The 14,474-nt window shown below is 49.5% G+C and overlaps 5 protein-coding genes across 5 annotated transcripts; 2 read left to right on the plus strand and 3 right to left on the minus strand.

Moving 5' to 3' along the window:
• Positions 1 to 5,040: 5,040 nt before the first annotated feature.
• Positions 5,041 to 5,364, minus strand: BDQ94DRAFT_171718 (uncharacterized protein; the record flags this gene model as incomplete). Its single annotated transcript, XM_026771824.1, has 1 exon — positions 5,041 to 5,364. The coding sequence occupies one exon, from the start codon at positions 5,362 to 5,364 to the stop codon at positions 5,041 to 5,043; it is 324 nt and encodes a 107-aa protein (XP_026624662.1).
• Positions 5,365 to 6,646: 1,282 nt separating this feature from the next.
• Positions 6,647 to 7,489, plus strand: BDQ94DRAFT_146347 (uncharacterized protein). The gene is made up of 5 exons (XM_026766805.1): positions 6,647 to 6,826; positions 6,876 to 6,930; positions 6,979 to 7,157; positions 7,207 to 7,254; positions 7,303 to 7,489. The coding sequence occupies exons 1-3, from the start codon at positions 6,780 to 6,782 to the stop codon at positions 7,048 to 7,050; spliced, it is 174 nt and encodes a 57-aa protein (XP_026624663.1). The 5' UTR covers positions 6,647 to 6,779; the 3' UTR covers positions 7,051 to 7,157; positions 7,207 to 7,254; positions 7,303 to 7,489.
• A 1,002-nt stretch (positions 7,490 to 8,491) lies between these two features.
• On the minus strand, positions 8,492 to 10,477 carry BDQ94DRAFT_146350 (RNA 3'-terminal phosphate cyclase-like protein). Its single transcript, XM_026766806.1, has one exon. It carries the CDS (start codon positions 10,412 to 10,414, stop codon positions 9,197 to 9,199), a length of 1,218 nt encoding a protein of 405 aa, XP_026624664.1. The 5' UTR covers positions 10,415 to 10,477; the 3' UTR covers positions 8,492 to 9,196.
• On the plus strand, positions 10,469 to 11,691 carry BDQ94DRAFT_146351 (3-hydroxyanthranilate 3,4-dioxygenase). The gene is made up of 2 exons (XM_026766807.1): positions 10,469 to 10,775; positions 10,919 to 11,691. Exons 1-2 carry the CDS (start codon positions 10,615 to 10,617, stop codon positions 11,454 to 11,456), a joined length of 699 nt encoding a protein of 232 aa, XP_026624665.1. The 5' UTR covers positions 10,469 to 10,614; the 3' UTR covers positions 11,457 to 11,691.
• Positions 11,670 to 13,829, minus strand: BDQ94DRAFT_146353 (CAP-Gly domain containing linker protein BIK1; the record flags this gene model as incomplete). Its single annotated transcript, XM_026766808.1, has 1 exon — positions 11,670 to 13,829. A coding segment is annotated over exon 1 (1,436 nt), but the record flags the coding sequence as incomplete, so codon positions are not given.
• Between the last annotated feature and the right edge of the window lie 645 nt (positions 13,830 to 14,474).

Below are 14,474 nucleotides of genomic sequence, written 5' to 3' on the forward strand. Positions count from 1 at the left end.
TCCTTTTACATCGCTCCTTCATCCACCAGCTGAGATGGTAGAATGCGGAGAAAAGAAAAAAAGACCGTCAGCACACCAACAAACCTCGATCCAAAAAGATCAACGTTCAAGCTCTTCCGCAGACGAAGAACCAGCATCGGTGCTTGACAAAGATGATGTCTCTCGATGAGATAATAAGGTAGAAGATATCTTCTGCTGTGCACTTCCTCGCCGAAAAAAAAAAAAAAAAAAAAAAAAAAAAAAAAAAAAAAAAAAAAAAAAAAGAAAAGAAAGAAAGAAAGAAAACAGACATCCCGCGATTTTGGTTTCAAAATGTACTAAAGCTGTTGCAGCTTTCTCGGCATTGCAAGATTGACGGGTTCAATCAGGAAGCCCTCGGCGGCGCATGGCCGCTATGAGAAGAATAAAAAAGAAAACAAAAATATATATATGATCTGCCTTGGACTATGCGCATACAGGATCCACTATGGAATGAGCGACCACAAGTTCCCAAGTGCCGGAGGGCAAGGTTGACGAACATAAAATCTCTTACACAAAGAATCAGGGTGTTTGATGCAGGAAGGGGTTGAGTCAGTGCTATTCAAACCCGAGTTCAGCAAAGCTCTATCCCAACATGCAACCTTGAATGGGCAGATAATAGGTGGGAACGGGGTCAAAATGCTTCCACTCTTTAACACACTTAAAGCATCGCTCGCCTCGTCTAGCGAATCTAAAAATCATCTGGACAGGAGTCTTACTGGACCCTGCATGGAAGTGAAAATGCAGTGACTGTGGCTCATGACTGAGCTTGCCACAGACTTCCAAGAGGCCTCCGACGACAGTGAAGTATTCGATAAATTCTAGGACTGGTTAGGTCTACCATGCGCACAATTCATTCGACGCAGTGCTCCAGTTATACAAGAACCTGCCAAGCCACAGTTACATACCTTTCCTCGAACTCACGCACTTCAGTTGCTGCCAATTGACGGATTTGTTTACCATAGCGTTGGCTATGATGCAGTTCCAATAGAATCTCCACGAACCTTATTATTCGGGTTCATGGCCGGCACCTGCTCGGAGAGAAGGCACCAGATTTATATTTGACAAAGAAACAATAGTCTACACTCTCGACAGTGGACACAATATCATGACAGCTCATCCGACCAGGTCGATAAGGCTGGTCTTACTTTACCTCACCATGTCGGAATGGTCTTCTACTACTCTACAAGGGCTATGTTCCGACCAATCTTGAACAGGGTAACGAAGCTTAAAGCCCAGGATTATTACCGTTATGGTCCGAAACTGGCGTTTTCGTCGTAGCCAGCGTTTCTCTGGTGATCCAAAGCATGTGGCTTCAAATTTTGATACCTCTTGCCGATTGCGTCTCCAAAAATACAATCAAAATGCGCGGGCTCTACTGCTTCGTTTCATCTGGAGCGATGTTCTTTCCGACCGTGGGACATCCCTCTTCCCCCTTGTCTGCTGAGGTATGCCTAGTGGTGGATCTCTACTCTTCTCTTCTCTCTCTTGTTCCTCTACCATCCTAAACACTTCCACTTCCTCTGTGTTCAGCTCGCAGTCTCACGAAGCGGCTTGTCACTATCTCATCTATCTATATCTCCCATACCTACCGTATAATATCCGCCGTCACATTGGCTCAATTGCAACATAACCGTCTAGCATCCAAATGGGAAACGGTGATTGCCTAACGAGTCCATTTGGAAAGTCAAAGAATCGAAACCTCGTTGCTCCCGCTATATATCAACGCTTCTTGGAATTTAAGGCTCCAGAAACTAAAGAGCAGTGGTCTAGGTTCTCTATTTGCACAGAACCCAAGTCCTGAACAAAATAGGATGGTTCATGAATCACAGAATCCACGAGTCACGTTGGCTAGTCAATATTATCTTTACTTCTTCCATCACGACTAGCCACAAGGGCAAGGAGCCAACCTTCTATATTGACGTCCTTTAACCAGTCATTAAGCAAGGTCGTAGTTTGACTGCCTTAATGTTTCTCCTGCTTACTGCTGCTCGTTCAGCCCCCTAAAAAAATGAAAAAGAAGAAAAAAGAAAAAAGACAGGGAAAAGGAAAAGGAAAAGAAGAAAGAACAAAAGAAAGAATAACCACTCGGGCCTGCGTTTCAGATTGACGAAGTCTCAACGAGTGGCCTATCTGCTTGTCTACGCTCCAGTCACCTTGCCGGTGTGCTTAATCGATCATTGTTACTTGGAAGTTAGAGCGACCTGCTTGGCAGCTGCTCGATTCTGTTTTTGGCCAGCCTGGTGGATGCTTCTTTCTCCTCTCTTTGTCATCCTGGAATCAGGTCTGCGATATATAGAACTACAAATAGCCAATGCGCAGATGACACTTGTGCGGCTTCATCGTCTGAAGATCCATCGGTACACGCGATCAAAGGTTACAAAACGGCGTTCCACATATTACTTGTCTTCTGTGACTTGGACGGACGCGTTATAAGCTCCGCTTAATTGACTGCGAAGGGAAAAATCGCGAACTCATCCGTTATGTGTGACAAGTTGGTACACTGGGCTTTCTCAGCGCCTTTTTAACGACGCAGCATTAGCTGTTGTACATAGCAGTGTGGTATCACCCGATCACTGCGAAATGACGTGGACCGAACCAATCGTCTTACTTCTATAAAGTCTCCAAGGCTGAGATAATTCTCTTGGGACTCGCTTCTCCAACGTATGGTGGTTAGCTTTGGAACTTACTCACAACGGAGACTAACTTTACGACCTGGGATAACCATTCCAATGTTGATGGCATTCGCTCCACTCTGCAGCGCCTAACTTTGAGGGCAAAGAGTACAACAGAAAGTGGCAAACGTTCTTGATGCGGAGAAGAAAGAAACAATAGAAATATCTCTCCCACTTTATCACGCCGAAGCTTCAGAAAAACGCAGATGACCCGGTTGCAAACTTAAAGCAGGTTTCTAATGAAGCAACCATCATGACGATGGTGCCTGTGGAAATCTGCCTGCGTGTATCTCAGTTGAAGCTTTGTGGTATTGCATTGACGTACCATCCGGCGTGCATTATTATTCCACTGATAAGCTCGACTGGCTGCCCTTCAACCCCATATACTAGATTTGACTTGGGGGGTGGGGGCTGTACCTACTCCACGGAGTGGTGAGAATGAGTGATGGGGAATACATGCATGACACACAGCCTTTCGAAACAGTCTATACCCGAAGATGTACGCGACATGGCCTCGTATGAGGTTTAATCTCAATTCGAACTGCGAGTTAGTCTCCTGGATTCGGAAGCTACCTGGCAAGCTGATGAGCGATCGCTGGAAATACATGGCATACCCCTTTCAGCATGGTCTACTTACGAGGAGGTAATGCCTTTGATGAGATCTTTACCTCGCTTAGAAGTGCCCGGTAGAACCTTCTAATCCAGGCTTGGTCTACTTACTCCACTGAACAACCACAAGGGTAGCTTTCGATCGCTTCTTTCAAGCTGGCAGTCCCGAAGTCGAGTTCATACAAGGGCAGATAAACAAAACTTGTCCATGCTCTGGCATCATACAACAGATAAAAGGCTTTGCCAAAGAGAATCATCTTATAATATGATGATCAGCCCTTTATATCTCGGTAAAATCTACTTACTCTAATCCATGGCGCGCGCGATTGCCTGATGAATGACACAGGAGTTCATGCTCGGTGTCGAACGGATGGATAGCTTCCGCCAATATGTCTTTCCAGAAATTTGAGTCACGCGACTAAGAGTCTACAGACTTACCCAAGCCTTTACCTCTATAAAAGGACATGGAGAATCATTGAGGCGATCCGTCTGCTTACCAGGCTCCCGTCGCTGTGCGACGTACCCAGCTTTACTAAGTGGCATGCATGACCACCGGTGCTACTCTCGCACATAATGTCATACTTGACTGAACGGATCGATGGATCACTTCCATCAAAATTGTCTTTCCAGAAACTTGATTGAGATGACGGAGAGTCTTCGGACTTGCTTGTCCATGCCCTTGCCTCTTAAAAAGATTATTTGGGGGGGGTGTTACTACAGGCAATATGTGCCTTAATCCTTGTTTAAGCTCTCTCTTATGAGATGCTATCCTTTCAATCCCCAGTACTCCATGGATCATTATGTCTGTATAGCATGGCGCTTCCTTGTCTTGTCAACGCTTCTCACAATTATGTGCTGGTGGTTTTGCATGGTTATGATGGAACATGCTATACTTAATTATCGCGACTGTTTAGCTGGAATGAATCCTAGAATCAAACTGCATGTGTTATCCAACTCAATTTATGAGTTGGTTTATTTGTATCAAAAGCCTAACATAAATTCGAAGTTATATATTGATTGATTGATGTTAGAAACATGGGTTCGGTTCATGCTCCCACGTAGGTAAACAGACAATAATTCGCTTTTCTCGCGAATTACTGCCGAAATGTGATATACATACTAGTAAGCATCTCTGTTAGACCTCATGGCTAACATCGGGAGAGAAGCTTCAGCGTACTCAACGACTGGAGTCTGTCTCAGTACACTATCTCTCTCTTGACTGCAAAATCCGATGGAACTTGATCTTTTTCATGATTTACTCTGCTATCAAACTGCGACCAGCTATCAAGAGCTTTAACCAGTACTGGGACTATAATAATATTAACCACATGTGGAAGTAGTTAGTCTACCTTGAGCTTCTGTATCTAGTTATGTAGGTCATCCCAACGAAGATCATCTACCCAGAAATCTCAATTGTCTTATGTTTATTTCGAGGCATGGCTGGCTTTTCACCTTTGCGCAAAAACTATGGTAGCTATGATATGGGGCTTCGATTAAGTAAAAATAAACTTTGCTAAATTAATAAAAGGAGAAGAGATAGAGAAAGCAGGCCTATCCTGCAGATTCGGCCTGCTAAGTCATGCAACGGCGGCTCGTCGAGGATCAGTACCAAAGCAGCAATAATATCATGAAAAATCAAGGGCAGATAAAGAAGGCATATTGTCCTTCGGACACGACAGACCATATCAACCCACACATTGCGTCCCCTTTTGTGCTGGACTTCTATCGTTACTCGTCATCATCTCGCTGGAAAATTGCTTGTTCCCGCTTCGTCAGGATCATTTGGCTCCCATAGATAGTAGCGGTGCGGATCTTCAAGGGCGATGGTTGGGTCGATGTTGATTTCCGGCGATGCTTGGTTCCGAGAGATGTCACTTTCGGCCTCATCGTTTGACTCTTCATTATCCTCCACTTCACTACTGTATGCTCTAGCCATTCTGGCACCCTGGAGCCAATGGGAGAGATCGTATCCGTCACTACCGTCGTCTGAATCATTCTCAAGAAGCTCCGCAATGTACCCGGCTCCACTCAAGTTCACTATCCTGGAAAGAACGAAGGCCATATCTGAGAGGTGCCAACTTGGGAGGGGTAGGTTGACAGGGTCTGATGTTGTCAAGGCTACTAGTTCGTCGCTGGTTTCTCATTGCCTTAGGCTGTCCCCAGTCCGAAGACTTCTGACGAAGTATATAACACCGAAGCATGATAGGTCCCTTGAGCTAATTACAGGACTGTTGATTCGAACATGTTCGTCTATGCTTTCATTTAGTAGAGCTTGCCAAATGAATTCCAGCTTTAGAGTTGTACTGGTAGTATCTCTGTTATTGTACCCTATCGGGTGCAGTGCAAAACAATCCTCGTTCCATGTGCACTGGTATATGTCGACATTGAGACACATGAGGTTCTTTATGCTATTGTACGATAAGTGTTTATTATTTGTCGTGAGTATCTGGCTTTGCCAGACTACCTGCCAGACGCTACCCCAAGAATCATCGGAAAGAATCATCAGACCCTCGCATATTAATTATCCCAGAATGGTGGATATGTTCCGGTAGCAGTAGCCCGTTTCCCCCCTTGCTTTTCCCTCCTGTAATGGTGTGATCAGGAAAATATACTATGCAACCTCAATTATGTCGTCTCAAGTTGCGTTGTATGATGCAACGATGTTTATCCCTTTCTGAGGGGTCTCTTAATACTTGGTCACGGAGGATGGGGAATATAGCTCGCATCTTCGCTGCCCCTCTGAGTACTAGTGTCTCAGTCCTCCTGTGTTCAGTTCAGTATGGTAGTAACATAGCTTGTTCCTGGAGCCCCATCAGGCTTGATTCCGAACTTTCCATATCGTTCTATCATTGGTATGGATATTATATCTCAAGTTTTGACTTCTTGCTCTTCTCTATTACTAAGTCAATCTATGTGTGTATGGAGGTTTCCAGAAATATGGCGACTTCTCCAATTCGGTAGTGGTATTGAAGATGGCAAGTTCCCTAGTTCGAGTAAGAATTGGGCTAAATTTATATTTGGAGGCGTGGTTGGACAATGTAATTTTTGTCAATTCAATGCTATCTATATTCATTGCTTCTCATGCTGTTTACTTCAAGTTGTATTCACATTCTTTGATCCTATCATTCCTCATGCTTTAAAATTCATACGGGCTATGCAGTGCTTCACTGTCCGCAGCAGGGGTGGCCCTTAATTCGGTCAATTCCCTCAAACTCGCAGAGATAAACACATGAATGTTGCAGACAGAGTAAAAGTCAATACTGCAACGTAGCTGAACAAGACTGAGGCTACGGGAGGTTCGCTGAGGACCATGCTAGTACGAATAATGCTACGCTAGTATGGAGTATGGAAACATGTTATGAATCGATATATTGACTTCTATCCTCCCATTTGGGTTACAGTCAAGGAAAACTCCCCGTAGGGTAAAAACCTTGGCCAGGACGATACAGAACTGTCAACCATGACAAAGGAACACCCATGAACAGTGAAAATCTATATATGATCTCCGACCACCATCAGTCTCCCTATGAGGTGGTTAGTACAATGTAAAGAAGCCCGTCTTGGTCAGTTTACCTATCGGCTAACTCTCCGCGCTTCACCGCGGGGTGGCAAATATATATTAACCAGCCTGGAGAGCCGTTAGTACCAGTCGTGAATAAGCGGCAGAATTACTTACAAGCTCTGTCACTTACTGGACCTGCCACTGTGCAGTTACTCGCTCATGTCCGGTTATCCTGCGTATGGTTGAGTGCTTTTATGGATATCAATCGGGATATCCCATCGCTCGATGACTGCCTCGCCTTAGCCATATAAGAGAGGTTGACAGATATAAATGGCGGGCAGGTCGGTGCTAGGCTACTAGAGCAGTCAGTGTCTGTTTTTCAATATAACGAAGGGTACTGACATATCCACAATGAAGACTAGCCTGACGTGCGGACGATTTTGATCCAGCCTACAAACGTCAGTTCTGTACCCAGCCTGCTGACGAGGTACGACATACAAGTTCTGTCACTTACTGGGCATGGTCGCAGCGCCAGGCGTCAGAGCAGGAGGACAGATGGGAGAGGAGGAAGGGCCGATGGTGGCCAGGGAATGGGAGGAGAAAAAGGATGGGTGGAAGGCACTAAGTTTACGTTAGAAAAGCATGATAACAAGAGCAGAGGACTGACCAGAGCATTTCCCTTTTGGAGCTGGCCTGCGTGGTGGGCTGAGTGTTTTTAGCCAGCCTAGTGACTGTCAGTATAAGAAGCAGCAAGGCATCTGGTTGTGACTCACAAGCTCTGTCACTTACTGGGCCTGCCCACGGGGCGGCTTATGCTCAGAAAGGAGGTGTTACACAACTATCCCTGGTTTATTGTTCAGTTAGTAGCTAACAGCCTTGCCATCACACAAGCACCACCAGAGAAGCTCTGATGAACCCATGCTAGGCAAGGTCAAATCCCTCGGTATGCCCACCAAAAGAGCCTAGACGGCGGTCAGCCCAACCAGACCTGAACGAGCACTTACCCAAGCAACATCTTCAAAATTCGCTCGAAGCAGAGACAGGAAGGAACGAGGGCGAGGAATACCTGTAAGGAGATGGCAGTCAAGCAGGTTAGCAAGAGCAAGGAAGGTTGAAGGTGAAGGAAGAGAGTGAGAGAGAGAGGGAAGAGAGAAGGACAGAAGGGAAGAGAGAGGAAAAGAAAGAAGGGGGAGGGGAAGGCCGTCAATATCGCCAGCGAGACTAGGCCGAAGACGGGCATACAGACACCGGCAGGGAAGGAGCAGATGCAGAACTGCGACTTCCTCTTCGGGAAGGATCGAGCTGCATTGAGGCAGGCAAACGCATCCAAGCCGGGATGACGCCTCACGGACGAGAGAGCGCGGTCAGGGTCGAACAATCCATCTGGTATCAGTTTCTCGCAAAGTCGACTGCCTTTCGAACAGCATCGCTAAACAAACGATCGATCTGGTGTCAGCTTAAGGAGAATCGGAAAGACGAGCGTCAAGTCGAAGCATCGGGTATCGCAATCCATGTCGACGGCGTGGTCACGGGCATACGGACATCGACTGTCCTGGTGAACGTAATGGCAAAGTCTCCGATTCGTAGGCGAGCTATGTTCCCTAATGAGGCGGGTGAGAAGGCGACGGTGTGGATAGCAGAAGCAATACACATGTAGAGAGTACTAAAGTCGGGGAAGAAATCAGGACGGAGCCGAGCATCTTATATTCAAGCTATTTCTATGTACAGGAACGACGATCCATTCTCGTCTTAGAAACTTAAACTTGCTGCATGAAGCACGTCGGTTAGGCCGCAGCCAGCAAACCCTACTTCGAACTACCAATCCCATTCCATCTTCGAGTGGCTCCCAGCGGTGAGGTGGAAGCCCACATACCAAACAAATAAAGGGTATCACGGAAATATGAACAACAAAGTGCCTCACGAGAGCACCCACTTGCCAGTCCGAAGCGTCAGATTGCCCTCCCAGGAGATGGGAATCGAACAGGCCAAGATCCGGGCTGCGGTGTGCGGCGAACAGCTGTCGGCTGGGCGCCAATCTCAGCCACGTGGCACATGACCCAAGTTAGCGACGCAACTTGGCGATAAAGAAGGTGAAAGTCGGAGGTCGAAGACGAAATGCAGCTTTTATTAGAAATGACGTGGTCTGCGGTCTTCCCCTCAGTGGAGATGAAACCTTGCCCTTCCCTTGCGCCTACGTGATACACCGCTGTCGCCAGGGGCAGTACCCGGCGCTCACATTGGGCAATCAGATGCAAACTGGCCATACTCTGAAACAACGCTGTGACAGGGCCCTTGAAGCTCCACTGGACAGACCACCGACCAGAAAAAGGTCGGTAATACCTGAAACAGCCGACCGCGGAGTTGATGTGAGGCTGATGTTGGGTCTTCACAATCAAGCAACCTTACGGCCAACGTTGCCAATGCCGCGGCCAACCACGCTGATGATCACATCCCCATTCTCATTCTCACCACTCGCGTCTCTCAGACCCCAACCCGGAGCACCGAACTTGGTCAGGTCCCTGGCCAGCTGGATGGTGCTCTCCTCGGCGATCACCTCCCGACCAACCTGGATTCGCCCAACATCCTCCGATCCCATCGTCATCAGACCCAGCATGGTCGGAACAGCTGCAGGGGCAACGCAACCTCCCTTCGAAACGGCCTCAAGTAGCTGGTAAGCACATCGCTTCCCGATGTCTTCAGGCGCCTCGCCGCCTGCGGGAGGCGACGCCACATCGGCGGAGAACAGGCAGCCAGTAGATGACTCTGCAACCAACGAGAGTCCAAATCCAAGGCCAATCTTCTTTTTCGCGGAAGGGTTGCTCTTCTCGGGGGCAGGTACGAGCGGCGCCGACGACACATCAGAGAAGACATAGGTGTCAGGGACGAGTGGGTTCAGAACACCACGGGCGGTTTCGATCATTCGTGCGTTATTGGATGCGGAAACACCGACAGAGTAGGCCACACCGCGGACCTTCTTGATGCGACCGGCGTTCATGAGGTGCAGGGTCTTCGGCAGCCGGAGCTGGTGGCCAAAGACTAGCTGAACTTCTCCACCACCGCCTCTGCCATTGGGTCCAGGGTTCGATCGCCGTAGGATACGCAGCTCAATGTTGTTAAAGATTCCAAATTGGTTGTAGAGAGGGAGAATGGCGGTTCGCACACTGTCCACGGACATGTCACCAGTCGGGGTGGACGAGGTAATCACACCTGGACCAGTAAAGAGGACCTTGATGGGAGCCTTGGAAAAGGGTGCCAAAAGGCAGAGCGGCAGCAGATAATAACTCACGCCACGATTGCACCCTGCTGGGAGCTCGTGCCGGATGACGCCTCCGCTGCTCGTGGCCACACCTGGCGAACTGCCTGTAATGAGGCCGGGCTTGTAAACAAGGATAGTACCGGTGTACGAGATCTCCATCTGGGAGCCATTGGTAATGGACTCCAGAAGACGAAGGAACGAGATTTCATGAGGAGCGAGACCGGGATTCGTAGGCGACGAAGGACGGATCTGGGAGATTTGAATCGTGCGGCCGGTCAACGTAGCGAAGACGAGACGGTACACGAAGTTCTTGTGAGAAGTGAACCGAAGAGGGGGTTGAGATATTGACGCCATTGTAGCTGTACTGGAGACTCTGCGAAATCCCCGTGGTCAATCAACAATCTGTAAATCGAAAATCTTCGTCGGCGCCAGATGCTCGCCTGGACCGCAAAAAGCGAATCGAGAAAATCTGCCGGGGCGGAGTTGTTCCGGCGCCGAGCGCGGCGTTAATCCGCGGTTATCTCCGGGACGGATAAGGACCCTTCACCGGATAGATGGGATGGGTTGGGTTGAACATCACTGCATTTATAATCACTTGTTTTCTTCGATTATCTTGGGTTTGCTCCAGATTTTCACTTAATCAACCTACACTACTATACAAACGGGCAAAGCAGATCGTCACCATGCTTCCACCAGCTCTCAACATCCCCAAATGGTACAGTAGTCCACCTCCACATCGCCACTACAAACTACTACTACTGCCCCTCCCCCGCATTACTTTCTAGAAACAAAACACACGCGACACAAAACACCCACTCCCCGATATACATATACACAGCGCTAACTTGACAGAAATAGGCTGGAAACCAACTCCCACCTCCTCCAACCCCCGGTAAACAACTACTGCGTCTACCACCCCTCCTCCCCCGCCACGCAAGGCTACACAGTAATGATAGTCGGCGGCCCCAACGCCCGAACAGACTACCACATCAACACGACCCCGGAATTCTTCTACCAATATAAAGGCTCCATGCTCCTCCGCACCGTCGATGAATCCACCACCCCGCCCACCTTCCAGGACATTCCGATCCACGAGGGATCATTGTTCCTGCTGCCGGCGAATACGCCGCACTGTCCCGTAAGATTCAAGGATACGGTGGGTGTAGTGATGGAGCAGCCGAGGAAGGAGGGGGCGGTGGATGCGATGAGATGGTATTGTCGGAATAAGGATTGCGGGAAGGTGGTGTGGGAGAAGAGGTTTGTTTGTACGGATTTGGGGACGCAGGTTAAGCAGGTTGTGGAGGAGTTTGCGGGCGATGAGGAGAAGAGGACGTGTAAGGCTTGTGGGGTTGTGGCGAGGTCGAAGTATGAGGAGGGGGAGGTGGTGCAGCCTTAGTCTTAGTGCTTCTTTGGGGGTTGTTTGTTGAGTAGGTTGCTGTTTGGTGGGTGGTGTTGTGGTGGAGAGATACCCTATTGGTGATGTATGCGGTTGGTTGGTTGGATGTAATAGTAGCTGTGTAAAATTGTTTTCTATTTTGCTTCCACAATTTCAATAAGATCTTGACCGGCTAGAGATTCTGGTACGATGCTAGACTGTGTCTGCCAAGGCAGCGTATACTTGGATAGTGGATTCTGATTCGGATGTATAATTAAAGAGGTATCAGGCACAGTTCTGGACAGGGGAATATGAAAGATAGAAAACAGCCACGATAGCCAAGAAGCCGCTGTGACCAAAACAGGAAAGTAAGACAGTCTAAAGAATGTGACAGAAATAAGAAAAAGGCTAGTAGGTAGTGGCACAGGAATGTAATGCAGCCGCTTTGAATAAACGCAACCCCTGCAAAGCGCGCTATGGTTTCATACAGCCAAGGTAGAAAAAAAGACCAGAAAATGCCAACATGATCATGCTGTCTGTGAAAGAACAAAAAGAAGGATATCCTGAAAATGTGTTTAGACATAGGGCGCCTTGAACAGAAGAATACCAGAAATGACAAGTCCACTAAGCCAACATATGGGACACGCATCTCAATCATCGGTGCACGTAGCCTCATGACCATCTGGTAATTAAGCTGCCATGAATCTCATGCATCAGCATTCCGCTTCCATCAATCATCAAATGGACAGTCGATGCTCTCGTGGCCGTCTCTCTCACAGAGAGCACACCACTTAGACTCGTCAACGACGCCGCTTTCCTTTCCGCCAACAGGGCCCATGGTTGAGGAAGAAGACGACAGGTTCGCTCCTCTGAGTCCCTCCATCACAACATCACGACCCGTCTTCTGAGGAGTCGCGTCCTCTTCATGTGAGGATGTAGATGGTTCACCCATGGATTCCTCTGGAGTTGGCTTTTCATCCACAGAGCTGTCGTCATGGGGTGCCTCAGTAGCATCGGGGGCCTTCTTACTCTCCGCGCCGAACATGTTGGTGCAGGTCAGGATATCGTGCCCTCCGGTCTCACAGATCTCGCACCACAGTGAGCCGCCGTCCTCTGAGCGGCCGTCTGACTCGTGCATGGTCTCCAGACGATGATGAGAAGCATCCGAAATACCGCGGTGGCGGGTAGAGTAGGCCTGATATTGCCCCTCATGCGGAGGTAAATCTTGCCAGTCGTTGGGAACGACTGTGCGATCCGAAAGCCGATGCGCATGGTTGATTCCATGGCCGTTCGTAAGCTTCCCATTGACACTGGGAGACTTTTGATGGTTGGGCGATGAAGAGACCGCGGAGCCGGGAGCGTGGGCGTGAGCGTCACCATTCAGTTGCAACTGCTGGAGCTCGCGTTCTAGTTCTTCGATACGGTATGTCTTCCGTTCGGAGATGCGCTCAAATTCCTCGACACGTTGTTCTAAATGAGCCACATGGTCGGGATCATGGTTCGGCGGGCTCGTCCCAAATCCATTCTGTTGCAGTGCATGCAAATCTGGGTCGCCCCGGCTCAAGGAGTGGATAATTGCTTTTAGGCCACGGATTTCATCATCCTTCTGCTCCAGTTCTTTCGAGTAGTGGGGCCCATCCCCAGCTACGTGGGAGTCCTTGGAATCCCGCTCCTTCTGTAGCTCGAGCTTTGTCCGCTCGACTTCTCCGCGCAAGAATTCAACTTCCGCCCTAGCTTCAGCCTCACCGCGCCGGGCGTCCTCCAGACCCTCTTCTAGCTCCGAGACCAATTCTTCCAATTGCTTAAGCTGTCGCGCAACAGCCTCGACATCCTCTCCGCGGTCCTGAAGCTCTCGATTTTGTTGCATCAATTCGTCCAGCCGCTGCTCATAGACTCGCTCCGTCTCGGAAGCAGCGATCTCCAACGTATCCAAGGTGCTTCTGAAATCGGCGCGGTGCAAGTCAAACTCAGCCGTCAACTGAGCAATCCTCTCGTTCCTTTCACGCAACTGAGCCCGGATGGAAAGCGAATCTGACCCTTCCAGCTCCTCCAGGGTTCTCTGGAAGTCGGACAGGGTATGTGCTTGCTCGTCCAGCTGCTTATCTCGGTCGAGGAGTTGGTTCTCTAGGCTCTTGATGTGATCCTTCAGCTCTTGCACCTCTGCTGCCATTGCCGATTGCTGTACTTCGGATACTCTAGATGCGGGGCCATCATCCTCAGTGCTCACTCGGCTGACCCGCGAGGGAGGGCGATCAGAGGCGCGCGACGGGGCTTTGATAGGACTGCGTGGGTAGGTGCTGGAGGGGGCCGCGCGGGAGGCCGAAGAGGGCGTGCGAAGCCCGGTCAAGGTGAGCTTGGACGGCGGTGGTCCTCTAGGAGATTCAGGGCGGGGAAGGGAAGGGCGTCGGACGCGTGGTGGGCGCATTGCGGGACCAGGGCCAACGGACTTGCTGAAATTGACCGGTCGGGAGGGGGTTGGAGGGCCGGTGCTCACCGTCGAGGTCGGACCGGACGAGCGCTTGGTGACGTATTTGTTGTTGTTCATGGGCACAAAGATCCCTGAGCCGGGGACGGATGTAGAGAAGTATCTCCTGCCCTCGACATCTCCATTGTTTTTCCCTCGTCTGGCATGCTCCGGCGCTAGCTCAATGCCTGCAAACTTTCCTGGCTTGCCCGCAACACTTCCCAGATATTTGACAGTCCCAAACATACCCCCAGGGACATTGACCAGGTCACCCACCTGGACGTCGTCGAGGGGTGCCATAGCGATGGGGGGATGGGACGACTGGTGGTGCGCTGAATAGAGGGGGTGGTGGAAATGAGGTCGACTTATACCGCACGAAGGAGGGGGAGGGCTTTTAGAAAACTGCGACGGACGGATTCAAGGAATGCGTTTAGAAAGGGGTGGTTGCAGAAGTAGTAGTAGGGGAGGTTGGAGAGGTGACTGATCATAGGCCAGTCGTCATGGTGTTTGCTGGATGCTGGGTTCAGCTGCGAGGAGGAGAGGCTCGGAGGGTTTGTTTCCTTATGCCGTCCAGC

Source organism: Aspergillus welwitschiae (assembly GCF_003344945.1).
Source record: "Aspergillus welwitschiae strain CBS 139.54b unplaced genomic scaffold BDQ94scaffold_22, whole genome shotgun sequence".
Lineage (NCBI taxonomy): Eukaryota > Fungi > Ascomycota > Eurotiomycetes > Eurotiales > Aspergillaceae > Aspergillus > Aspergillus welwitschiae.

What these genes read in the sequence shown, in the direction of transcription:
- BDQ94DRAFT_146351 (XM_026766807.1), top strand. Translation starts at nt 10,615, where the DNA reads ATGGGATGGGTTGGGTTGAACATCACTGCATTTATAATCACTTGTTTT. An exon ending in GCTCTCAACATCCCCAAATG is followed by an intron (nt 10,776 to 10,918) that starts GTACAGTAGTCC and finishes TGACAGAAATAG; the next exon opens with GCTGGAAACCAACTCCCACC.
- BDQ94DRAFT_146350 (XM_026766806.1), bottom strand. Translation starts at nt 10,414, where the DNA reads ATGGCGTCAATATCTCAACCCCCTCTTCGGTTCACTTCTCACAAGAAC.
- BDQ94DRAFT_146347 (XM_026766805.1), top strand. Translation starts at nt 6,780, where the DNA reads ATGAACAGTGAAAATCTATATATGATCTCCGACCACCATCAGTCTCC. An exon ending in TCCGACCACCATCAGTCTCC is followed by an intron (nt 6,827 to 6,875) that starts CTATGAGGTGGT and finishes TGGTCAGTTTAC; the next exon opens with CTATCGGCTAACTCTCCGCG. An exon ending in GCAAATATATATTAACCAGC is followed by an intron (nt 6,931 to 6,978) that starts CTGGAGAGCCGT and finishes AGAATTACTTAC; the next exon opens with AAGCTCTGTCACTTACTGGA.